Raw genomic sequence first — 26,809 nt, 5'->3', positions numbered from 1 at the left:
GCATAGTTTTCTATCATTCATGTCCTTGAGCTTTGAAAGATTAAAAAACATAAACTGACTCGAAAACCTAAAACTTAGTTTGCTCTAAATATGTAAATATTAGAAAAATCTAAATAAAAAGACATTAACATGCGTGAAAATTAGCCTTGAGAGATTTTTGGTTGTAAGTCTCAAGCCTTGGCAGACAGACTATGTATTTCAGAACAGTGGTAGTGCTCTCAACAATGATGGAGCTGCCATGTAGCAGAGAAAAAGAAACAAATAAAACCTATAACAAATAAGGTCACCTGATGAGAGTGTTTCTTTTATGTGGAGCGAGGACAAGAGCCAACCAAGTATTACTGACATCACCAGCAGCTGGAGTTTAGATTTAATTCGAAGAGCAACAATGAACTGAAGAAGCATAATTCACAGAGCATCTGAGAAGGAATACAGACAGTTGCATAATGACAGGAAAACTAAAGAGAGCGAAAATAGTGAGAAGGCTGTTTTGGCAACCTAAGCAGGAGAAAGTAACACTGAAGAAATAGAGGCAAATCTCAGCTATGGGAAACTTTCTGAAGGACTTGATGAAAGATAATATAAACAAGATTGAAAAAATAATGATTTTTAACAGAAAAATCAGAAAATCAAATAATTCATCTTTATTCAGATCACTTTGTACAGATCACAGTAATGTTCTTCTATAACCTTCACTATTTCAAAATAATGTTTCTTGCCCCAACTGCCTAACATAAAAATGCATTTAATATGGATACATAGTCCAGTACTTGGCCTTACCTATAAGGTCAGTTGGGCCAGTCCCCAGGTTTTCTCCTCTAATTGTGACCTTGGTCCATGGTATTCCTTCATTTGGAGAGATGCCTGTCACAAGTGGGGGTTGTCGTGAACGAGACATTGTGCTTTGCTGAGCAAACTGGAGATCTAGTTACAGAGGTAATCTGTTAAAAAAGAAAGAAAAGAAGGATTAGTGCCAACTGAGATAAGCATTGACTCAAAATACAAGAATGTTAGACATTTAGTACCAAAACATAAAAAGTATTCTCAAATATATAGTTCTGAATATTTTAGCTGTCATGTAGCTGGTCTCCCAACATCTACTGAATATTAAGTTTACCAAGAACACTATAGCTGGTACTGAGAAGGAAACATCTGAATAACAACAGAAAACTAAGCTCTTGTTTGTAGGAACTTTCAATATCACGACAGACAGAACCTAATGACACCATTTATCTCCGATTATATTCATAAAAATTAAATTATATTTATATTCCCATAGGTGTATTGAATTTTGCTTTATTTTTATATTACACTTAGTATAGCAACCGTTTTTAATGTATTCAAATCGATATACTGACATTTTTACAAAAACTAGAATGTAGACACAGAGGCAGAAGTGTGAGCTGCTAACTGTTCTGAGTATAGCAGAGTTGGTAAAAGTCTAGTGTCTGAGGTCAAATACACCTGTGTTCAAGTCCTGGTGCTGCAAATTGACTAATTCTGTTCTAAACCTCTGTTTTCATATGTGTAAAAAGGAGCTAATAGAACCTTTCATGAGGTTACAATTAAGATTACACAGAATAATTCTAGCATAGTACCTAGCATTTGGGCAACCAATAAATAATAAAACTTCACTAATAAATCCTTAAGTGCAAAACTCCTTAAGTGCTCAAGGTTTCAGATGCCCCAGAAGATGAGGGTGAGGTTCAGAACAAAATAGAAGGAAGCTGCTAGTTAGCTATATCTGTGTATAGTGAAAAGTTAGATACTCAGGCCCCTCCCCTCATCCTGCAAAGTCAGGCAGGAATTAGAAGTTCAGTCCTCGAAAAAAACAAAAGAGGACCAGTACTCAGGGATACCAGACAAAATAAGGGTAATTAAGTGTCAACCTACACAGCAAACTGTAGAACTCCTCAGGCCTCTTCCTCACCCTGCACTTAACAGCACTGTCAGCAAGCTGTGTAAGCCACCTCCACACCCAACATCACTCTGTCCTGATAACTAGAATATTATTCTCCAGAGAAGCTGAACAGCCCTAGGAAAAATCCAAGATCCTGACATGTAAGTGTCTGCTCCAGAAAGGGGAAGGCTACTTGCAGTCATATCACCTGATGGAGAAGTCTTTTACAAATGAACTCAGCCCATACACAAACTAAAGCAATCAGCAGTTTACAGCCTCACTCTAAAACATACAAGGACAACCAAAGACTATAATATGGTCTAGAAAAAAAAAATATGAAAGAGAGATGGAAGTCACATAAACAAAAGGTCCAGAGAAAACGGATTAGACAGGTGTATAAACTGCACTGTGTCCCAACCAGAAAATCATGTAGTCCTAATCCCTCGTACTTTAGAATGTGGCAGTATCTAAAGACTAGGTCTTTAAAGAGTTAATTAAGGTAAAATGAGCTCATATAGATGGGAACTAATTGAATACAGCTGGTGTCCTTATATGAAGAGGAAATTAGGACAAAGTCACATGTAGAAGACCATGTGAGGACATGGGGAGAAACATCCACCTACAAATTACAGAGAGAAGCCTCAGAAGGAGCCTACCTTACTGACACTTAGGTCTCGGACCACCAGCCTCCAGAACCAAGAGAAAACAAATTTCTCTTGTTTCAGTCACAAGCCTTTTGATCTTTGTTATGGTAGCCCCAGCAAACTAACAGAGCAGGTTATCTAGAAAAACAAAAAAATACTTTGTTTTTGTTTATAGGAAACATAAACATATATATGTGTAGCATATTATAACCTTTGATCCTAGTTTAATATCTGCAGAGGGAAAAAGTTTTTGTCCCTAAAAGGAATCAAGACAAAACTAAGAGCTCTTGAAACCTTCAAAAGGGGCAAAAGAAAAAAGATTTATATCATCTCATCAATGTAGGAACTAACCACTGGTTTAACCAAATATGGTAATGAAGCTGCAAACAGGCCTCAAATATGTGTTTGGGGAGGAGGAAAGCAGGATAAAGAAGGAAAGGAACTTACAAACTTTATTGAAAACTGACTACCAAGATAATGGTAGATTAGATATAGAATCTGGAAATGTGGAGATGTATGCCAGAAAAGAGAGCTAAATGAGTCTAGAGTATGTTGTACAATAAAGATTGTGATTGACCTCTCTCCCTGGTTTTTGGAGGGAGACTCAAAATCCAAGGAGTCTGCTTGTTATTCATGAGCGCTCAATATCATAATTACATAATATGTATGACAATTCAATATTATGGCTGGCCAAACCAGAAAGAGCAACCGTGTGATTAGAGGGTTGGGGTTTCAAGCCATGTGATAAAACTTGACCTCCTCTGGGAAAAGGGAGGAGGTTGGAGACTGAATTGAATCTTATGGCCAATGATGCAATCAAACAAGCCTACATAACTTATTTAATAAAACTAAAACAGCAAAACAACAACAAAAAGTGAAAAAACAGGAAGATATTATCATCATCCAATAAACGAAATGAGACAACTCAAGGTTTTCTTGACTCCTCTCCTTCACTACCGCATCTCCTGAATACTCAGAATCTTTCAGTGAGAATGCAAACTCAAATATTCCTGTCAATTCTACTGTTGCTCTCCTAGTTGGGAACTTCATCTTCTCTCCCTGGATATTGAAAAGGACTTCTAACTTAGCAGGTTTAACCATTTTCATCTCATGGTACACATAAACTAATTACCAAAATACAGCAGCACACCAAAAACTACATTATAATTTTTTCCTATCTGGAAAAAAAAAAGGTATAATTTTGATTCATTCACACCAGAAGGCTATTGTTGTTTTGGCTGCTGTCTTTTTTATTTGACAATCTAAGGGGAAAGGAGACAGTGCCCCTGATTTAATAGTCAGGTACTACATGTTTTAAAAAATCTTGCAGCACACCAGCTGAAAATTGCTGTCCTGATTACTCTGCCCATACTATATCTCCATTGCAATCCACTCTCAGCAAACACCAGAGTTAGTTCTCCAAGATACAGATCTCATCAACACCATGCCACAAAAACATAAAAATTTCCTATGACACAGCTCAGTGGTCTCCAGTGCCCACGAAATTCTTAATTCTTTTTTTAATCCTCACCCCAGGACATTTTTCACTGCTTTTAGAAGGAGAGGAAGAGAGAGAGAGAAACCGATTGGTTGCCTTCTCGAATACGCTTCCCAAAAAGAGATAGAACCCACAACCTGGGTATGTGTCCTGACTGGGAATAGAATCCACACGCTTTCAGTCTATGGGAAAACACTCCAACCAATTGAGCCACACTGGACAGGGCCAAGATCCTTAATATTTTATTAAAATCTGTAAAAATTAGGTTCTTCTACATTTCCTACTTTGCCCTCAGTCATCTGACATCAGATAAGCCTGTTTACCTCTTATGAACAGCCAAGTATTTTTATGCCTTCATGGTTTCCTTCATCTGGTGTCAACTAACTATAAAGTCCTTCCAAGTCTGTGAAATCCTTACCGGTATTTCAAGGTCAAGATTAAATGTTACTGTCTCAAACAAAGTCTCCCTGATCCTTCCTTTACAATGTTCCTGCTACATCATTCTAACATTTGCTATGTTAAACCCTGGATATCATATTTGTGTCACTTCTTGGAGGACACATGTTTAATCAATTCTACTGATAAATCTTCAATGCCTGTCATACAGTACCTGACCCTCCCCCCAAAAAAACCATGTCACATAATTGCTTAAAGAGATCGAATACATTCCAAATGTTTCACGGTATCAATGAGACATGGGAATTAAAATAGGACAAAGATAGGAAGTAGAGGATAGGGATAGGGAAGATACATTGCATATATACATGCAAAAACAACAAAAACACATTTAAAAGATACTTGTACACAATAGCATGAAAAAAATAGAAATAAGTGATCCAAAGGAAATGCAAAACCTGTACTTTGAAAACTACAAAACAGTCTATGGCCATACCACCCTGAACGCGCCCGATCTTGTCTGAAAACTTCAAAACATTGTTAAAAGAAACTAAAGATCTAAAAAAAAAAAAAAAAAAAAAAAAAAAAAAAGGAAAGACATGGATGGGAAGATAATATTGTTACGATGGCAATACGATCTTGAAAAAGAGGAGCAAAGTTGGAGGATTCACATTTCCTGATTTCAAAATTTAACTATAAAGGTACACAATCAAGACTGTGGTGTTGGCATAAAAACAGACATATAGATCAATGAAATTGACTTGAGAATAGAAAAATAAACCTTTATATTAGTCAAGTAATTTATAAACAATAGAAAAATATACTCTTTTTAACAAACAGCATTGGAACAACTTGATATCCACATGCAAAAGATTGGAGTTGGATCTTAAAGAACAAAATTTTACTTCAAGTGTATTACATACCTAAATGTAGACCAAAAAATAATATATCTCTGAAGAAAACACAGGGGTATTTCTTTGACTTTGGGTTAAGCCAAAGCCTTCTTAGATACACCACCCTAAGCAACAACACAATAAAAAAGGAAATCAATCAGACATGGTTTTAATCAAAATTCATAACTTCTTTATGCTCGAGTCTCTCTCTTCCTTCCCTCTGTGTCATTTCTAGATTTCTGTCTTTGATGTCACTGATTCTTTCCTCCATCTGGTCAATTCTACTTCCTAAGCTCATAGGTTCATTCTTGATCTCTTTTACTGAGTTCTTCATCTCCAGAATTTCTACTTGATTCTTTTTTAAAGTTTCAGTTGCTTTGGTAAAGTACTCAGTTTTGTTCATTGGTTTTATTTCTGAGCTCATTAAACTGTCTATCTCTATGTTTCCTTTGAACTTGTTTTTTCAGAACTATAATCTTGAAAATAGGAATGCCACATGCAAAAGAGTGAAACTAGATTAATGTTTGTTCCCATATACAAAAGTTAACTCAGAATGAATCAAAGACCTAAATATAAGACCTGAAACACAAATTACATAGAAAACAATATAGGTACTAAATTTATGGACTTTGTTCTTAGAAAGGATTTTAGGAATTTGATCCCAAAGGCAAGGAAAGTAAAGGCAACCATAAATGAATGGCACTATATCAAACTAAAAAGTTTCTGCAGAGCAAAAGAAACAAACAAAATGAAAGGTCAACAGACTGAATGGGAGATGTTATTTGCAAACAGAAACTCTGACAGAGGTCAATATCCAAAAATACAGAGTCTGGCACAAATAATGCCCCTTTTCCATTACAAACTCTTATTACAAAATCATCATAAGCATGTTATTCTGTAACATAACAATATCATACTCATGCACACCATACGACATTTTAGGTGACATTAAAATTAAAACTATATTAAAACTATAAATTATTATACCCACATTATTACCCTACCAACCGCACTCAAGCAGGCATTGCCTCTGCTGGACCCTGTATATAAAGAACTCATACAACACAAGCAAACAAACAAACAAATTAAAAATAGGCAGAGGACCTGAACAGACACTTTTCCCAAGAAAACATACAAATGGCCAACAGATATGTGAAAAGATGCTCGATTTCACCAGCTATTAAAGAAACACAAGTCAAAACCATAAGATACCACCTCACACCTGTGAGAATGGCAATTATCAACAACACAACAAGTTGGAGAGGTTGTGGAGAAAAAGAAACCCTTGTTTATTGCTGGTGGGAAAGTAAACTGGTACAGCCACTATGGAAAACAGTATGGAGGTTCCTTAAAAAATTAAGGCTAGAATTGGGTACCTACCCAAATTATTTGAAAACATTTATTCACAAAGATAACATGTACCCCTATGTTCACTGCAGCGTTATTCACAGTGGCTAAAAGATGAAGACAACCAGTGTTTTCTGATAGGTGACTGGATAAAGAAGATGTGGTACATATATACAATGAAATACTATTCAGCCATAAGAAAAAATTAAATACTGCCATTTCTGAACATAGATCAGCAATTTTCAACCTTTTTCATCTCAAAGCACACATAAAGTAAATACTAAAATTATGCAAAACCCCCAAAATATATATTTTTGGCTGATCTGACAAAAAACCCAATGGGTATAATTTTGATTCACTCATACCAGATGGCTATTGTGTTGGCTGATGTCATTTTTTAATTTGACAATGTAAGAATAAAGAAGTCAGTGCCCCTGACTAAATAGTCAGGAATTGCATGTTTTAAAAATCTTGCAGCATACCAGTTGAAAATCTCTGACATAGATGGATCTTGAAAATATCATGCTAAGTAAAATAAGTCAGATAGAAAAAGTTAAGAACCATATTTCACTCATATGTGGGATATTAAACTGAAGGCAACAGATGAACAAGAAAGAAAAACAACAAAACTAACAGACACAGATCAGGGGTGGGAGAGCTGTGGGGGTAGTAAAGCATAAAGAAGGTCTAATACAGGGCCCAGCACAAATAACACCCCTCTTTTATTACAAAATCATAACACGTAATTCTGTAACCTAACAATATCACACTCAAGCACACCATATGACATTTTAGGTGAAATGTTCAAAATAAAAATATAAATTATTACACCCATATCCTTACCCTAACCAAACACACTCAAGCAGGTGTTACTGCTGCCAGGCCCTGTATATAGTGATGGAAGATGACGTGACTTTGGGTGGTAGGCCCACAATACATTATATAGATCATGTATCATAGAATTGTATATGTGAAACCTATATAATTTTATTAACCAATATCACCCCAATAAATTTTTTTTAAAATGTGCTTCAGCCCTGGCTAGTGTGGCTCAGTGGATTGAGCACCAGCCTGTGAACCAAAGGGTTGCTGGTTTGATGCCCAGTCAAGGCACACACCTAGGTTTCAGGCCAGGTCCCCAGCTGGGGGCACGTGACAGGAAACCACAGATTAATGTTTTTCTCTTTCTCCCTCCCATCCCCTCTCTCTAAAAATAAATAAAATCTTTTTTAAAAATGTGCTTCAAAGGACACAATCAAGAAAAAGACAACCCACAGAATAGGAAGAAACAGTGTATCTGTTAAGAGATTTCTCTCTAGAATATATAAAAAATCCAACTAAATAGAAAAAAAAACCACAATTTAAAAATGGGCAACAATTCTGAATAGCTATTTTGCCAAAAAGAGATACAAAAAATATTCAATAAGCAAATGAAATGAAGCCCAATGTCATTAGTCATCAGGAAAATGAAAACCAAAACCACAATGAGGTATTACTTTACACCCACCAAGGGGATATAATCAAAAAGGGAAAAAAATAATATGCTGGAAAGACTGTGAAGAAATTAGAACCATTATACATTAATGGTGGAAATGTAAAAGTTACAGTCTGAAAAACAGTTTTTCAGTTCCTTAAAAAGTTAAACATAGCATTACTACATAATTTATCAATTCTACTCCTAAGTATATACACCCAAGAGAAATGAAAACTTCTTTTTAAAGACTTTAATTATTTTAAGAAGGAGCAGGAGGGAGGGAGAAAGAAAGGGAGAGAAACATCACTGTATGGCTGTATCTCACGTCCCCCTACTAGAGGCCTGGCCCACAACCCAGGCATGTGCCCTGACTGGGAATCGAACCAGCGACCTTTTGGTATGCAGTTCAGCACTCAATCCACTAAGCCACACCAGCCAGGGCAAGAAATGAAAACTTAATGTTCACATTAAACATCCACGAATGTGCACAGCATTATTAATTAATAGCCAAAAAGTTAGTGCTCAATCCACTGAGCCACACCAGCCAGGGCAAGAAATGAAAACTTAATGTTTACATTAAACATCCACAAATGTGCACAGCATTATTAATTAATAGCCAAAAAGTGGAATCAACTCAATAGTCTGCAACTGGTGAAAGGGTAAATAATATGTGGTACATCCTTGCAACAGAGTATTATTCGACATCAAAGAAAAAGGAAACAGGAATGAAGTACTCATATGCCACAAAATGGATGATTCTTAAAACCACTGTACTAAGTCAAAGAAGTCACAAAAAAACACATATACTATATAATTTAATTTATATATGAATGTCTGGAATAGACAAATATATGAAGACAGAAAGTAGATTAGTAGTTGCTCAGGGATGGGGAGGAGGGGTGGAGGTTGGGAGGAAATGAAGAGTAACTGGTAATGAGTATGCCCTCTCTCCATAAGTGATGAAAGTTCTAAAATTGTTTGTGGTAATGGTTGCACAATTATATGGCTATACTGAAAACCACTAAATTTTAGAAAGAAAATAATTTTCCAGACAATAACTTTGGAGAAAAATATAAAGGTTATAAGACTTCACTAGACTATTTTATGTTCCTACTACCGAAAGCAATCTATAGATTCAATGCAAAATACCAATGGCGTATTTCACAGACCTTGAACAAATACTCAATATATGGAAACAAAAAAAGACCCCAAAGCACCTCTTGACAAAGAAAAACAAAGTTAGAGGGATCACAATACCTGATATCAAACAATACTACGAGGCCATTTTAATCAAAAAGGCCTGATACTGGCATAAGAACAGGCACATTGATCAAGAGACAGAACAGAGGGCCCAGAAATAAACCCATCCCTGTATGGTCAAGTAATATTTGACAAAGGAGGCAAGAGCATGCAATGGAGTAAAGACAGTCTCTTCAACAAATGGCACTCAGAAAATTGAATAGACACATGCAAAAAACTGAAACTTGACCACCAACTTACACCATACACAAGAATAAACTCAAAATGGATAAAAGACTGAAACATAAGTAGTTGCAAACCATAAATATCCTAGAAGAAAACATAGACAATAAAATCTTGGACATCTCTAGTAATATTTTTGCTGATATGTTTCCCAAGGCAAGAGAAAAAAATGAAAAAATAAACAAATGCAACTACATCAAATTAAAAAGCTTTTGCATAGCAAAAGAAACAAACCATCAACAAAATAAAAAGAGAACCCACTGCATGGGAGAACATAACTGCTCATGACACATCTGAAAAGGGGTTAATTTCCAAAATATATAAAGAACTTATACAACTCAACCCTAGGAAGACAGACAATCCAATTTAAAAATGAGCAAAAAACCCGAACAGACATTTCTCCAAGGAGGACATACAGATGGCCTGTAGACATATGAAAAAATGCTCAACATCACTAGTCATCAGAGACATGTAAAATAAAGCCACAAAGAGATTATCACCTCACACCTGCCAGAAAAATCAACAAATAGCAAGTGCTTAAGAAGCTGTGGAGAAAAGGGAACCCTCGTGCACTGTTGGTGAGAATGCAGGCTGTATAGCCACTGCGGAAAACAATATGGAGTTTCCTCAAAAAATTAAAATGGATCTCCGTTTTGACCCAGCAATTTCACTTCTGGGAATATATCCTAACAATCCCAAAACACTAATTCAAAAGAATACTTGCACCCCATTGTTCTATTCAATGTTATTCACTATAGATCTGAAACAGCCCAAGTGCCCATCGGTAGACAAGTGGATAAAACAGCTGTGGTACACTTACATGAGGGAATACTATGGGGCCATAATAAAGAAAATCTTAGCTTTTGCAAGAGCGTAGATGGACCTGGAGAGCATTATGCTAAGTGAAATAAGTCGGTCAAGAGAAAGACAAATATCATGTGATCTCAATGATATGTGGAATCTAAAGAACAAAAGGAAACTGACAAACAAAACAGAAACAGAGGCATGGATACACGGGACAGACTGAGCTGTGAGAGAGTTGGGAGGGGAAACTGAATGAAAGAATGTGACGAGATTAGCTAAAAACCATACATTCTTAACTCACAGACAGAGACAACAGTGTGGTGATTGGGGGTGGGAGCTGGGTTGAGCTGGGCAAAGTGGAGGAAAATGGGACACAAAGATACTTTGCTTGGAGCAATGGACACTTGATGGGCATGCAAATGATGTTTTATTGAGTTGTACGTGAAACCCGTATGGTTTTGCAAACCAATGTCACAACAGTAAATTTTAAAAAAGAAAAAAAAAGGACTTCCCTAGACTATTTCGGAGAACTTCAAAGTCACTCATTTAATAAAACACAGATATTAGATACTCACTTCTCATCTGAGAGAATATCCCAGTCTCGCCATCACAGGACAGCTCAAACAATCATAAAGCCACAGTCTGAGGAAACAGAAGATGGAACTTTGGACTAACAGAGTAGCTAGAAAGAGAGGAACAAAATCCTAGAGAGGAGAAACTACAGAGGCAGAAAGAATTTTACTGAAATCCTCAGACCCCAGGATGCACAGGTGAGACACCAAGTAGCACAGTGGAGAACAGCTTGAAGGAACAAAGGAGCAGTGATTTCAATTGTTGCCCACCACAGGGAAAACAAGAGTAATGTCTGTTTTAAAAAAAAAAAAAAAGGTCAGCACTCTTCAGAAAAATAGAACAAATCCGAAGTCTCTAAAATGTATTATCCATATACCTAGGACATTATAAAAATAACTGGACTTGTTTTAAAAAATGTGAAAAATAGGTAGCCCCTAGTCAAGTAAGATAGCAGACAGTAGAAACATACCCCAAGCTGAACCAGATGAGAATTAGTAAACAAGAATTTGAAAGAGTCTGTAACAAATAAAGCTATTAAAGATATACAATCATATGGAATATGTGGTATTTCTAAATAGCAAAACTGAAATTATGAAAATTCTAGAAATGAAAGGTGCAATATCTAAAATTTAAAAAAGATACATTGCTTAGGTTGAATAGAAGACAAAAAATAGTTGAAGTCAGTGAACATGAATGTAGCCCTACAGAAAGTATCCAATATGAACAACACGGAAAAGAAAAAAGAAAAAGAACAGAGATTCAGTGACCTTCAGAAAATATTAATACTCTAACGTAAGAGTTTGTTTGTTGCTGCTGGTGTTGGTGAACTTAAAACAGGTATCTTCAAGAACTGGCAGACATGCCCTTTTAACTTACACACTGGGTATAAAACAACTGCTGATATTAAAATAAATGGATTCCACTGAACCACCCCATAGTCAGAAGACATATGAGAAAATTGTTAAGGAAGTCACTATCTACAACACTGACACAGCAGCATAATGCCAATTTCTGGTTGAAATGTTGACAACATACTGAACAACATATGACAAGGGTTACCATGCCATAATTCAAGGGATGGAAAATAATCCATAAAGATGGCAATGCTAGTGGAACCATAGTGTCTGAAGCTCTGGATTGCATTCTGCAACCAATTCATCCAACTGACAAGCCTTTAGACTGTTTTTCTCAAACCCAGCTCACTGGTCACCTTTGTTCCTGTCACTATTACAACTGAAGCTTTTGACTGAAGCTCTTCCTAGGGACAATGTGGCCTGCAATGTCACGAACATGTCTTTCAAAAATGTTCATTGAGACAATGTGGTTGTTGATAGCAACAATGACCCACCATTGAAGTAGCTGGCTTCACGGTGCAGGTGATTACCCCAAGCCAAATCAGTGCACTTACGCTACAGTGTCACATAGCTCACACTGCTTGCAAATTTGCTAAGCTGAAGAAGAAGACTGATCATCATTATGAAAAACAGTTGGAAGAAAATCCAACTTTTCCTGAAATTTGGTGATGCTGCAAATCATTCATAGGGTTTCAAGCAAGCCCATGTATGTTGCAAGCTTCACTGATTATCCTCTTCCAGGTTGTTTTGTTGTTTGTAACATGAGACAGATGGAGGCTGTAGGTTCATCAAAGCAGTGGACCAAAAGGCTGCTGGAGCTGACAAAATCACCAAGTTTGCTCAGAAAGTTCAGAGGCTAAATGGATATTATCCTACCTACCTATTACCTGCCACCGCAGTCTCAACCACTGGTAGAAGAGCATCAGAACTGTTTGTCTCAATTGGCCATGATAACAATAGATTGATGTGCAAAACCTTCAAACAGAAAGAAGAATATTTTGTAGACAATTTGTTTTTTGTATGTGGCAGTTTTAAGTTATTGGTTTTTAAGATCAAACAAGAAGATCAGAGACAGAACTGTGGATACAGAGAGCATTTTGATGGTTACTAGATGGGTGAGGGGGTGTGAGCGAATGGGTGAAGTGAAGAAGGTATTAAGAAGTACAAATAGGTAGAGAATAGCCATGGGGATGTAAAGTACAGTATAGGAAAAGGAGCAGCCAAAGAACTTACAGGCATGACCCATGGACATGAACAAAGGTGTGGGGATTGCCTGAGGGAGTGGGGGGGTGCTAGGTGGAGGAAGGCAAAAGGGGAAAAATCAGGACAACTGTAATAGCATAATCAATAAAATATAATTTTTAAAAAAACAAACAAAAAATCAATACTTTTCAATGAATACAACTTGACCAAAACTTGTCACAAAATTTTGAGACCCTTTAAAACAGAGTTTAGTAAGGAAAAAAATTAAAAATATAATTTCCATATGATCCAGCAATCCCACTTCTGGATATATATCCAAAGGAAATGAAGTCATTACCTCAAAGAAATTTCTGTAGTCCCATGTTCACTGCAGCATTATTCACAGTAGCCAAGATATGGAAACTAAGTGTTCATAAATGGATAAATGGATAAAGAGAATGTGATGTACGTATGCAATGGAGTATCATTCAGCTTTCAAAAAGAAGGCAATCTTGCCATTTGTGACAACAAAAATTAACCTGTAGGACATTACACTAAAAAATAAGACAAAACAAATATTGCAGGGTATCAAAAAAAAAAAGGCAAACTCATAGAAACAGTAGAATGATAGCTGTTAGGGACTGGGAGATGAGAGAATTAGGGAGGACACGCTAAGAGGATAAAACCTGCAGTTATAAAATGAGTAAGTTCAGAAAATCTAATGCATAACATGGTGACTATACTTGATAATACTGTACTGTAAATAGAAATTTGCTAACAAAAAGAGCTTAAGTATTCTCACCAAAAAAAAAAAAAAAAAAAGGAGGGGGAAGGGGCGCAGGGGTGCAGGTAACTATGTGGTTGATATATGGGTTAACCAACTCAATTGTGGGGCTCCTTTCACACATCTATATATATAAAATCATTAGGTTGTACACTTTAAGTATATTCCAGTTTTACTTGTCAATTATACTTCAACGAAACTGAAAAAAAAGGGACTGCCAAATAAATGAAGATCATTGGGAACAAATCTATGTGACAAGAAATGCTACAGAAAATTCTTCAATCTAAAGAGAAATGGCACCATATGTAAGGAAATTTTATCATGTGAAAGGATGAATTCATCAGAAGAACAAAACAATCTGAATGATGTATACACCCCACAATAGAACTTCAAAACACATGAAGCAAAAGCGGAATATAAGGGAAAATAGATAAATCCATAATCATTGTTAGAGATTTTAAGATGCCCTTAAGTATGGAGAAAAATAAGATTAAACAAACAAAACTCAGCAAAGCTACAGAAATTATGAACGGGGGACTTCCAGCCAAGATGGAGGCATAGGTAGATACACTTTGCCTCCTCGCACAAGCAGAAGGACAACAACAAATTTAAAAACAAAAAATAACCAGAAATGCCAGAAAATCAAACTGTATGGAAGTCCGACAACCATGGAGTTGAAGAAGAAACATTCGTCCAGACCAGTGGGGGTCCGTCCCCCCCCCCCCCCCGCGCTGCAGAGATGGGCAATTGGGGTGGAGAGGACTCAGCAAGGCGGCGGCTGGAGGATCGGTAGGTGAGGCAGGGCCTGCCATACCTGGCGCTCCCACATTTGCATGCAGATAAACCATGAGGAAGAGCTGAGGAGCGAGACAGACCGCACCATCCAAGGTTCTAGTAGGGGAAAAGAAAGCCAACCTCTGGAGATTAAAAAAAAACCTGTGGGGGTTGCAGCAGCAGGGCAAACTCTGAGCCTCACAGGACAGTCTGTTGGAGAAACCCATGGGATCCTAGAACCTACACAAACTTTCCTGGGAATTAGCACCAGTAGGGTCCAATTTGCTTGTGGGTATCCAGGGAAATGACTGAAAGCCAGCTGAGAGCAAAACCATCAGTGTTGTTCCTTCTTGGACCCCTCCCCCAAAGACAACATCACAACTCAGCAACCTGGGTTGCCCCGCCCTGGAAAATACCTAAGGTTCTGCCCCTTCCAACATGCATGCTGAGACAAAGAACTATGGCCCAAAAGAAAGAACAGATCAAAGCTCCAAAAACAGAACCAAGCAATGAACAAATAGCCAACCTATCAGATACACAGTTCAAAACACTTAGAATCTGGATGCTCACTGAACTGGTTGAGAATGGTTGCAAAACGGAGGAAAAAGTGAAGGCTATGCAAAGTGAAATAAAGAAAAATATACAGGGAACCAACAGTAAAGGGAAGGAAACCAGGACTCAAATCAATGATTGGGAGCTGAAGGAAGAGATAAACATTCAATCAGAACCAAATGAAGAAACAAGAATTTAGAAAAATGAGGAGAGGCTTAGGAACCTCTGGGACGATGTTAAACATTCCAACATCTGAATCATAGGAATGCCAGAAGGAGATGAGGAAGAGCAAGAAATTGAAAACTTATTTGAACAAATAATGAAGGAGAACTTCCCCAGTCTGGCCAAGGAAATACACTTCCAGCAGATCCAGGAAGCTCTGAGAGTCCCAAAGAAGTTGGATCCAAGAAAGCATACACTCAGGCACATCATAATTAAATTATCCAAGATTAAAGATAAGGAGAGACTCTTAAAAGCAGCGAGAGAAAAGGAGACAGTTACCTACAAAGGAGTTCCCATAAGACTGGCAGCTAAGTTTTCAAAAGAAACCTTGCTGGCAAGAAGTATTCAAAGTCATGAAAGGCAAGGACCTACACCCAAAATTCCTTTATCCAACAAAGCTATCATTTAGAATGGAAGGGGAGATAAAGTGCTTCCCAGATAAGGTTAAGTTGAAGGAGTTCATCATCACCAAGCCCTTATTATATGAAATGTTAAAGGGACTTATCTACGAAAAAGAAGATCAAAACCTATGAACAGTAAAATGACAACAAACTCATAACTATCAACAACTGAACCTAAAAAAAAAAAAATCAAAAACAAAAACAAACACAAACTATGCAAACAACTAGAACAGGAACAGAATCACAGAAATGGAGATCAGAAGGGAAGGGGATGGGGAGCAAATGGGGGAAAAGGTACAGGGTGTAAGAAGCATAAATAGTAGGTACAAAATAGGCAGGGGGAGGTTAAGAACAGTATAGGAAATGGAGAAGCCAAAGAACTTGTATGTACAACCCATGGACATGAACTAAGGGTGGTGGGTGGGGCAATGCTGGGGGGTGGGGGGTATCGGGAGGAGAGGAATAAAGGGGAGAAATAAAAAGAAAGTATTCATGGACCCACACATGGAAGATTGTAGTGTGACAAGATATATTTGGATGAAAATAGAAGGCTGCCCCTGTGTCCCAATCTCCATCTGTACCACCATGGAAAGAGTTCAACTGTCTTCAACAAGGTAAAAACAAAGACCACTGTCCAGAGTTTCAGTTTCATATTAAAGTTTAGTCCTTTGGAGCCCACAGACAGCTATAACAGGTCTCAGTGCCCATCCAGGTAGTTTAGCACGTTCCTAGCAGTGGTGCTATACCCAGGCTTCTGCCTGGAGCCTGCATTAGAAGTCTGTCTAGGGGCTGGCTGTGTAACTACTAGAGCTGCACGGTTACCATAGAGAGAGACCATGCAAATGAATGGAGTGAGTGCATGTTCCTAGGCCAAGAGAGAGATTCTTTGTTAAACTGGGTTATATTATCTCAGGCTAGGGATGGACCAGGCACTTTTTCAAAATAGCCAATCAACTTCTCAAGCTTTCACAGGTTTCTGATGAGTCTACCCTCTAGCCAAATGATCTCTTTTCCAGATTAGACTAACAGCCCTCTATAAGAAAGCACCTCCCCCTGTGCCATTTTGACTATATTGTACAGATGGTTATACCCTCAAATTATCTTATACTGGAGGGCAGGCAGTGCTCCTGGGGAGATTTCCTGTGTGCTCTGAGGATTAAGTCTCCTCAATGGCAGTCCCTTGGAGTCTATGAATGAGTCTGTAAATGCTGTAGCTTCCTGGTAAAGCAAGCAGGCTTACACTCCCTGGTTGACTGTGCTTATTACTGTCTGATTCCACTTGCATCTTTCCTTTATTAATAACTAGCTAACTACCTATAGTAACAGTTCAACTTTAACTTGCATGATGTTACATGTTAATTATAGCTCACTAAAGCTAGAGCAAAAGGGTATGCTGAGAACCCTTCACAAGTAGGCCTCCAAATTGTGATCCATTTATTTTTGTAATGACTATTAATGAGAATGCTAATCCAAGCTCAGTAGATGACATTGAGTAGAGCAGGTGAGAGTTAAGAGACATAGTTAAAAATGATACACTAAAGAGTGGTAAGGCCTGTTAAACTAGGACATGTAAAAACTGTGCCTTGTGACTCTATAGGACAATGTTACGAAGGCAGTAAACAGCCATCCCCACAAACCAGGACTCTATGTCAAAGGCTGACAAAAGGAATGTGGTAGGGATGGTTTTAATAGGCCCAGAGGCACTGTTATGCAGTGCTGGTGATAGCATGGTTTCTTGGTTTGTTTCCTTTTGTTTACAGCCTATTAATCCTTCCAAATGTGTTCCTAACAGTCTTGTGCTGAATTGGGGAAAAAAAAGGTTGCCACCAGAATATTCTAAAAATAGGCAGGAGAGATCCTTTAAATGTATACTAAGCACAATTAGAAGTTATGCAATACAGTTGACAAAAGTTGGAAATGAAAAAGAAGTCTGTCAAGTGGAAAAATTACTATTTAAGTCCTAATCTTCCAATGTGCCAGGTCTTAGGCATCACCACAAGTAGCACAGATCCTGGAAACCATGGTCACTATCTGAACATGATATGGAAATGGTGGAAACATGGATGAGGCGGCTGGTCCTGCCTCATTCCTTACAGCCACCCTTCCATACACAGGATGTAACCTCCAGGACTGTCATCCTTTCAGAGAAAGGATGATGATGTAAGAAGAAACTGAAATACAGAGATCTCAAGTAATCACCCATCCCTAAATCCTGTTTAAGAAAAAAAAAATTATGAACAATACTATTGATCATCTTGACATAACTGACATTTACAAAGCACCTTTTCAAGTGTCTACAGAAAGATCACTAAGATAGACTACATGCTGGGCTATAAAATAAGTCACAATGAATTCCAAAGACTGAATTTCCAACGACTACAAAAGAATTAAATTAGAAAGCAACAGCAATACAATATAAAGAAAAGTATACAAGTATTTGGAAATTAAACACATTTCTAAATAACCCAATGGTCAAAAAAGAAATCAAGAAGGAAATAAAATATTTAGAACTGAAAGAAAATGAAAATATAATAAATTTTGTGGGATGTAGACAAAGTAGTATGCTTTGAAAGGTTATATTAAAAGGAGATTTACAATTAAGGATCTATATTTCTGCCTTCAGAAACTAGAAAAGGAAGAGCTAATTAAACCCAAAAATAAAGGGACTAAGAGGAGAAAAAAGAAGTCAAATGGAGAAATCAATAAAACAGAAAATAAAGAGTAGAGAAAAAAAATGTAAAGCCAAAAGTATTTATTTAAAAATTAATAAAATTAGTAAATCCTAACAAACTTCTCTTTTAAAAACGAAACTCAAATTATCAATTTCAGAATGAAAAAGGGAATAACTATAGATATTAACAATATTTTTTAAAGAGTAAAAAAAGGACTATTATAAACCACTTTATGCCAATGAATTTCACAACTTAGATGAAATACAAAAATTCCTAAAAGGACAGGTTACCAAACAAACATAACGTAAGTAGGAAATCTCAAAACCTTGATATTTATACATTGAATTCACCATCAAAATTTTTCCTACAAAGAAAACTTCAGACTGGATGGTTTCACTGATGAAGGGGTTCAAACATTTAAGGAAAAAAAAACACCAAGCCTCCATTATTTATTACAAGAAAACAGAAGCAGAGGGAAGACATCATGAAGAAATGGGGTTGATCCCAGATACACAAAGGTAGTTTAACTTTCAAAACCCAATTACTGTAAATCATATTAAAAGTAAAAACTGTGTTCAACTAAATAGATGTGTAAGTCTTTGACAAAATTCAACACTTAATCATGATTAAAAACCCTCAAAAAACTAGGAATAGATGGGATCTCCTCAATCAATAAAGGACAACTGAGGAAGGGGGGATCCACCTAATATCACATGTAATGGTAAATATACAATGATTTTCCCCTAACACCAGTATTAAAGCAAGAAGGTCTCTCTCATGTTATCTATTTAACACTGTTCTAAAGGCTCTAGCCCTGGCTGGTGTGGCTCAGTGGATTGAGCACCAGCCTGCAAACCAAAGCGTCACTGGTTTGATTCCCAGGCAGGGCACATGCCTGGGTTGCGGGCCAGGTCCCCAGTAAGGGGCATGTGAGAGGCAACCACACATTAATGTTGCTCTCTCTCTTTGTCCCTCCCTTCCCCTCTGTCTAAAAATAAATAAATAAAATCTTTAAAAAAAAAAACTATTGAAAAAATAAAGGTTCTAGACAGTGCAATAAGACAATATGGCAATAATTAGGCTAAAGAAATAAATGGCATAAAAGATCACAAAGGAAGAAAAAATATTTTCTATTTGTAGATGACATAATTGTTTGTATAAGGAATCTGCTAAACAACTAATAGCAATAACTCTATTTAACAATTATTCATGCTCAAGATAAAATGTTATTTTTCATATTCCAGTAGGAAATAATTAGAATATAAAGTTTTTAAATTCTCTTTGATAATATCCTCATATAACTTTTTAATAAAAATATTTAATAAAAAATATGCAAGACTTCTATACTGAAAACCTCAAAATACTGCACACACACACAAAAGTCCTAAATAAGTAGATATGTAAATCCTGTCTATCTATAGATCAGAAAACTTTGTTATTAAAATATCAATTCTCAGCCAGACGCGGTGGTGCGCATCTATAGTCCCAAGCTACCTGGGAGGCTGAGGCAGGAGGATCACTTCAGTCCAGGCATTCTGGGCTTATAGTCTGTTATATGCTGATTGGGTGTCCGCATCCATACGGTGACTACCGGGAGCAGGGGGGCCACCAGGTTGCCTCAGGAGGGGTAAACCAGCCCAAGTCAGAAAATTTCAATTCTCCCCAAACTGATAGATAAATTGACACAAGCTTATGTAGAGAAATTGACAAGCTGATTCTAAAATTCCTACAGATATGTGAAGAACCTAGAATAGCCAAAACAATTTTAGGAGGGGAAAGAAGTTATAACACTTCAAGACATTATAAAATATCTACAGTAACCAAAACAGTACATTACAGGCATAAGGATAGCCTAATGTAGTGATTTTCAAACAGTGTGCTGCAATTCTGCTGTGCTTCAAGAATTTTTAAATCATGCAATACTTGACTATTTAATCAGTGGCACTGACCCCTTTTCCCTTAGATTGTCAAACTTAATAAATGACAACAACCAACACAATAGCTGTTCAGTGTGACCAAATTAAAATTATAATTATTTTTTGTCAGGTCAGCAAAAAATATATTTTGATATGCCACAGAATTTTAGTAGTTAGTTTATGTGTGCCATAGAGTGAAAATAGTTGAAAATCACTGACCTAATGGATCAGCAAAATAGAAGAGAGTTTATAAATGGACCCACATTTATATAACCAGCTGATTTCTAACAAAGGTGACAAAGCAATTCAAAGGAAAGAAAAATATTTTCATCATATGGTGTTGAAATAACTAAATCACCACATGGAGGGGGGGGGACAAAGAACCTTAACTGCAACTTCATCCACTTACGAAAATGTATTTAAGATAGATCACAGACCTAAGCATAAAAACTAAAATTATAAACTATAAAGAAAATAAAAGAATATCTTACCTAGATGTAAAGATTTTTTTCCAACATGACAAACAATAACCGTAAGACTTCATCAGAATTAAAACCGTCTCATCAAAAGAAAAAAGACAACCATAACCACAGAGTGGCAGAAAATATTCTCAATAGATACATCTGACACAGGACACTTTCCACTTAATAAGAGCGAATACCCAATTTTTTTAAAAAATGAGCAAAAGAGACTCTTCCCAAAAGAAAATGAACTCAGTTTTTAACAGATATATAAGATATGTATGATTGATAGAAGCATAGTTAGGAAGACAGAAGGATATATTTGGTAGGTTGTGTGTGAGTATGTGAGTTCTGTACCCTGAGAGATGTTACAGTCAATAATACAAAAGTAGCAATGAGCATACCCGGCTTCTAAATACCATTATCGAATAAAAGGAACCAGAATCCTTAAAGATATGGCTGATTTCAGGGCTGAGGCAGAGAGAGTACAAGTTAAGGCTGAAACTGTGTATTGTTGTAACCAGGAAACCTGGGGTCTGGCTGCTTGTCGAGTATGAGCATAACACGAAGATTTGTGGGAAGGAAGTTTTTATTAACAGGGTATCCAATCTGAGAGGGCTGGGATCATTCCTGCTCGGAGCCAAACTCTCCCACAAAGCACAGAAATCCAGCCACCCCCAGGACCACAGTCAGCATCCAAACACCTCGCCCCACCTTATCTGTCCTTCGGAGCTCATGACGGCCACATGAATGGGTCTCCATCCTCAAGCTTTCTCTCTCTCCAGTGTGCACTTGGGGGTTCTAACATGTGCTTTTAGATTACTCCAGTCAGTCATGCAGGGGAAGCTCCATCTGTGGAGCCCCAGTGCTTGAAGTTGCCTGCCCCCCTGGGCCGAGCATCATTCTCAGCTCCTGCCTCCATGCACTGCTCCCAACCTCTGTGCGCTACTCCCAGGGCAAGATATGGAGACAGTACAGGACCCGTGTGGTATGTTGCACAGCATCCCAATGGCTGACACCTGGCAAGGCATATGCCAGCACAGGACACCACCTCTGCAAGGTGGCTCCCGCCAATATGGGAGTGAAACGTCAAGCAGGCCGGCATCTCTCAAGTCCCACAAGCACTCCGGCCCATGCAGGGCTCCTGCCCAGAGGCCTCCGTCCGTGTTACTTAAAATCGTCTCCCAAAAATCCAACGCGCTATGGCAGTGTCCACCTTTTCAACCAATATGAGCTAATGTCTGCCATGTTTGTCCCAACTGTCTTTGCCCCTCTTCCAGACACCATTTTGCACAAGGAGCAAGGTCTCCAGTTAATGCACAGGCACACACAGGTCTTGGCCTGGGGCAGGGAGTGCAGGTGACCACTATACACACGTGTTTTTGACCTTTTGGCCCCAGGCAGCCTCAGTACAAGTTCCGTCCAGCAAGGTCACGAGCTGCTTGGCTGCCCTGCCCACTGCTGTTGCCTCTGGCAGCAGCCTTCTCCCACAGCCCAGGAACTCCTGGGCTGCTTGGTTGCCAGGACAACACACCCTGGTCTGTTTACAGTTGCTTCAGGCACTCTCCCTTCTCTGGCAGCCCCTCCCTTTGGAGAAGGTGGGCTCTCACCAGATGCTTTTTCAGTCCACCACCTTGTGTTTCCCCCCTCCCTTTGGGAGGCAGGTGCTACTTCTGGTGTGTTTCTGAGGAACCCCTCTGTTCCCCAGCGATTTGGCCTGACCACCCTATTAAACTGTGTTAGTAAGGAATTACTCAGAGAATGATGGGGACATGTCAAAAGTGTTAGGAACCACACTGAAGGGACTCTTACTTCCGAAATCTTAAGACAATATGAGCATTAACATAATTAATGATTATAATCTATTTAGGAAAGAAAATATGCAACTCTATCCTAATAATATAAATCAATGAACAAATACATATGGAAGAAAAGAAAGCTCTACCTTATTACATAGCATGTTATCTATTATGAAGTCATGATGAAATCAGAAATTAAAATCACCAGTTGAGACAGATATGGCATCCTTCTTGACATAATACAATGCCAAGAATCTAACATCACTTCTGTGATGTTCTTGCAAAAAATACATAACTAAAATCTAATCAAAAGGATTATTGGACAAACCTAAATTGACAGATATTCTGCAAAATAACTGGCCTGCACTCTTTGAAAATGTCAAAATGAAGAATAAAGGACACTAATGCGACATTGCAACCAAATGTAATATGTGATCCTGGTTGGATTTTTAAAACAAATGTTTTTCTATGCATTAATTAGAAAAGTTGATATTCATGTTAAATTTCCTGAGTCTGAAAACTGTACTCTGGTAATCTAAGAGAATATCGTACTAAAGTATGTAGGGACAAAAGGATTATGTTTATACTATATTTTCAAATGGTTTAAACAAATCTATATAGACTTAAGAGAATGATAAAAACAAATGGGGCAGCGGTAAGAGCTGTGGAGGCAGAGATTGATGGGCTTCTGGGCTGCGAATCATGCGGGTGTGGTGGGCAGGTTATTCAAGATGGGTTGCCATCACTAGCCACTTCTGGAACTGGGAAATCTAAGGTTGAGAAAATAATTTACTAGCAGGCTCCCTGAAGAAGTGGAAGGCTAAAATTTTGCCCCAGGAAGAGCTTAACAAGTTTGCCAAGAAGCAAATGTGCCAAAACAGAAAGCTAAATCAAGATGTACAGAATTGGAGAGAGAAATTGAAGATCTCAAATTAAAACCTCGTGCAGGAGGAACTGATGATATTATTAAGCACACTGCAAAAGAAAAATGCAGGGAAACTACCAAATATTACATTTTTTCACCATTCTCCAACAAGACATGTGTAAATTACAATATGAAATAAAAATACCTCAGATTTCAGTTACACAATTTCACAGGAAAGGTACGAGATTTTTGGAGTATGTCTTCTGTATCTCCTCCATCATTCAAATAGCATGCATATACATAGCGGAGGAACAGAACCAAAATCCATTAAAACTGAGATCTGACTACCAGGAGCCCACAGGTATCACACTTTTCACCCATAGGAATAAAGGCCTCCAGAATACTTTTCAGCTCCTTAAAACTAGGGAGCTTTTTGTGACGGTATGATCATCTGAAAGTTGTTACTGTCCAAATCAGTTGTATGGGAAAATTTTTCTAAAAAAATTTTTTTTTAAATTCCAGGGAGGTTTTAAGTTGGATGAAAGCAGTCAACCTGAAAAGGCATATATGATTCCATTTATCTGACATTTTAGAAATACAAACTATAGGAATGGAGAACAGAGTTGCCAGAGGTTAGAGGTAAGAGTTGGGTAAAATTATAAACGGAGCTTTTGTAGAGTGATGGGATATTTATGTATCCTGATTGCAACAATGGCTATGTGAAAAAATGAGTTAAAATTCACAGTAGTATACCATCCCTGACCAAGAAGTCAATTCGACTGTATAATTTTAATAAACACTTTTTAAATTAAAAAATGGGGCAAAAAGTAAACAATTGGTATGTCTGATAAAAGAGTTTACACTTGTAATTTACCATTAAAAAAAGATTGAGTAATGGTACCTTTATTATTCTTCGAAGTTTTCTGTAAGTGTGAAATTAAAAATTATCAAAAATAATGCTTAGGTAATATATTAAAGCAAAGCAAAACTACATCAAATTAATAGCCTCTTGCTAATGAACACATAAGACCATTGTCAAAGTCAGGAGACATTTATTTTCACATTTAAATTAGCAAAATGCATAATAAGCAATGAATAAACTGATATTTAAAAACAGCCACACTAAGAAATTTAACAGTTGATACACAGAATTACAGATGTTTCAGAAATAACTATTCTTTAAATGTGACCTACTACTGTTACCTCTTTAAACATGTTTGTAAATGTGGACCAGAGTTTGGAAAGCTCGTATTGAAAATGTGCTTGAAAACTATTATAAATTGATAAACCTGAAATTTAGTACAGTAACACGTATTAATAAAAACTTTCATGAGAAACAAAACATTTCAACACAAAGTTCCCACAGAAATAATATTGCTGCAAAGATACCATAACACTGCAGGAAAAACAAATATTAAGGAAAGAATGGATAATTAATCTGCCTCAGAGATTAATGTCTACAAATTAACTCTTGACAAAGGAAAATGCTTTAATTAATTGGCTGGGAAAATTAAACCACTACGGAGTGGTGACTTAATTAACTGGACACTATTAATCCCTGTGGATCCAACTGTGGTCTAGTTTACTTTATAAAGGAACAAATTTTTAAGCAGAAATATTCCACAATCCTTGTTTCCAGAAAAACAGTAGGACAAAAACTTACTAAGTAAAGAAATTACTATTGACATTAATATTATTGAAAAGATGATTAATAAAATCAAACTGTCAGATACACTTAAAATGATAGTTTTGATTATCAGTAGGGGGGCATGCCAGGATTTTACAAAATCAAAGCCAAGATACTTGATTCAATTAATGTCTGGACCCCCTCATCGGAAGAAATTGTAACCCAGAGATGTTAAATAATTTTTTCAAGGCCATATACATAATTAATTGCAAAACAGACCAGATCCTTGGTTTCCTGACACACACGAGTCTAATATCACTCTTTCCTTTATAACACCCTGCATCCTATGAGGTCATTTGTGTATTTAACAGACCACATTCTGAAAACCTTGGCTGTTTTTTACAATATAGCTGGTATATTGGCTCTTCCTGGCATGAAATATAATTGAAATTAGAGTACCTCTGATTTCAAAAAATTAAAAACCAAGTAAAACTAAGACAGGGCATTTCCAACTTACTCCCTATAATCTCAATCTATTTTGAAGGCCTTTACAGAAGATCATAACCTTAACTATGTGAACCTCAAAGTTTGTCTAAATAAAACAAAGTAATGTCTAGGCCACAGTGGACAGTCATAAATCAAAAAGTATGGTCTATGTTCTTATTTATGATTGAAGAGACATACAAATCAGAAGCAGCTGAGAATGCCCATTCATTGTATTAGTTCAGATGCAAAAACTCAATGGCATTCCCTTACCATGAAGCATCATCTACACTCCCCAAACATGGACAAACTGTTATCTCAGGAAGAACATTAAGTCATTTAAATTAGAAACAGAACAATATCTACTGTTTAAAATGTAATGTTCACAACACATACAAAAGTGTGTACCACATAGTATGTACTCAGTAATTATTTGTGGAATGAATTACAGAAAATAATGTCTTTTTTCAACCCTTCTCCAATTATAAATATCATGCATTCCTGATAATGGCCTTAAGCTTAAAATCACAAATAAATAAAATAATTTCCTATCAAACTCAGGAAAGAGGCTAAACATTAAGAAAACTGACTTTAGTTTCGAAACATTTTCAGTTCACAACCCATGCCGGACTAACAAGGATATTTTTAAAGAAAAACTCCCATCTATAGGTTGTCATTAAGTGCCTACAAATTCTCTAAAAAGATTTTCCCAGTGTAATAATGAACTTTGAAAATTTGTCATAGGGTTTTTCTTAGGCAAATAAACTAAACAGAGGTTAACAGAAGTCTGACTTTACCTGTCATAAACCTCATTTGTTTAATTAAAACAGTATACAATATCTACATTACATAGTCATTTAAGATAATGAAAGAGGTACAAAATACAGTACCATAAACATGACAAGTTTATTTCATCCTTTGAAGGCAGAATGACAAAAACAAGAGGTATAGTATCTATTATTACTCATGTAAGAAAAATTATTACAGATACACAGTAAGCCACTTTTTTTAAGCAATATCCCTGCACAAGTATGCTAATAAAAAAAAAGGATTAAATGAAACCAATGGGCAAATGATAAAAGTTGACAGTATTGAGGTGTCTACTAGGAATTGCAGAGGAGCTTCAAATTATTATATCTCATGGCCCAAGAACCAAACTACCCACCAATATGCTGTCAATTACCAGAGTTATAGGTTTCCTAAAAA

General features: G+C 37.0%; 1 protein-coding gene and 1 pseudogene across 2 annotated transcripts in view; one reads left to right on the top strand and one right to left on the bottom strand.

The window, feature by feature from the left end:
* EXOC2 (exocyst complex component 2) overlaps nt 1–26,809 on the bottom strand; it is a 256,076-nt gene that overhangs the window by 193,291 nt on the left and 35,976 nt on the right. For both annotated transcript variants that reach the window (XM_054591988.1, XM_054591989.1), the window contains exon 2: nt 781–941. In XM_054591988.1, coding sequence (XP_054447963.1) covers nt 781–898 — 118 coding nt within the window. In that variant the 5' untranslated portion in view covers nt 899–941. The remainder of the gene's footprint in view (nt 1–780; nt 942–26,809) is intronic.
* Nucleotides 11,701–12,976, top strand: LOC129085590 (elongation factor 1-alpha 1-like; annotated as a pseudogene).

This window comes from Pteronotus mesoamericanus, unplaced genomic scaffold (genome assembly GCF_021234165.1).
Source record: "Pteronotus mesoamericanus isolate MK-2021 breed Mesoamerican mustached bat unplaced genomic scaffold, CSHL_Meso_final scaffold_31, whole genome shotgun sequence".
NCBI lineage: Eukaryota > Metazoa > Chordata > Mammalia > Chiroptera > Mormoopidae > Pteronotus > Pteronotus mesoamericanus.
This window is presented reverse-complemented; position numbering and strand designations above follow the sequence as displayed.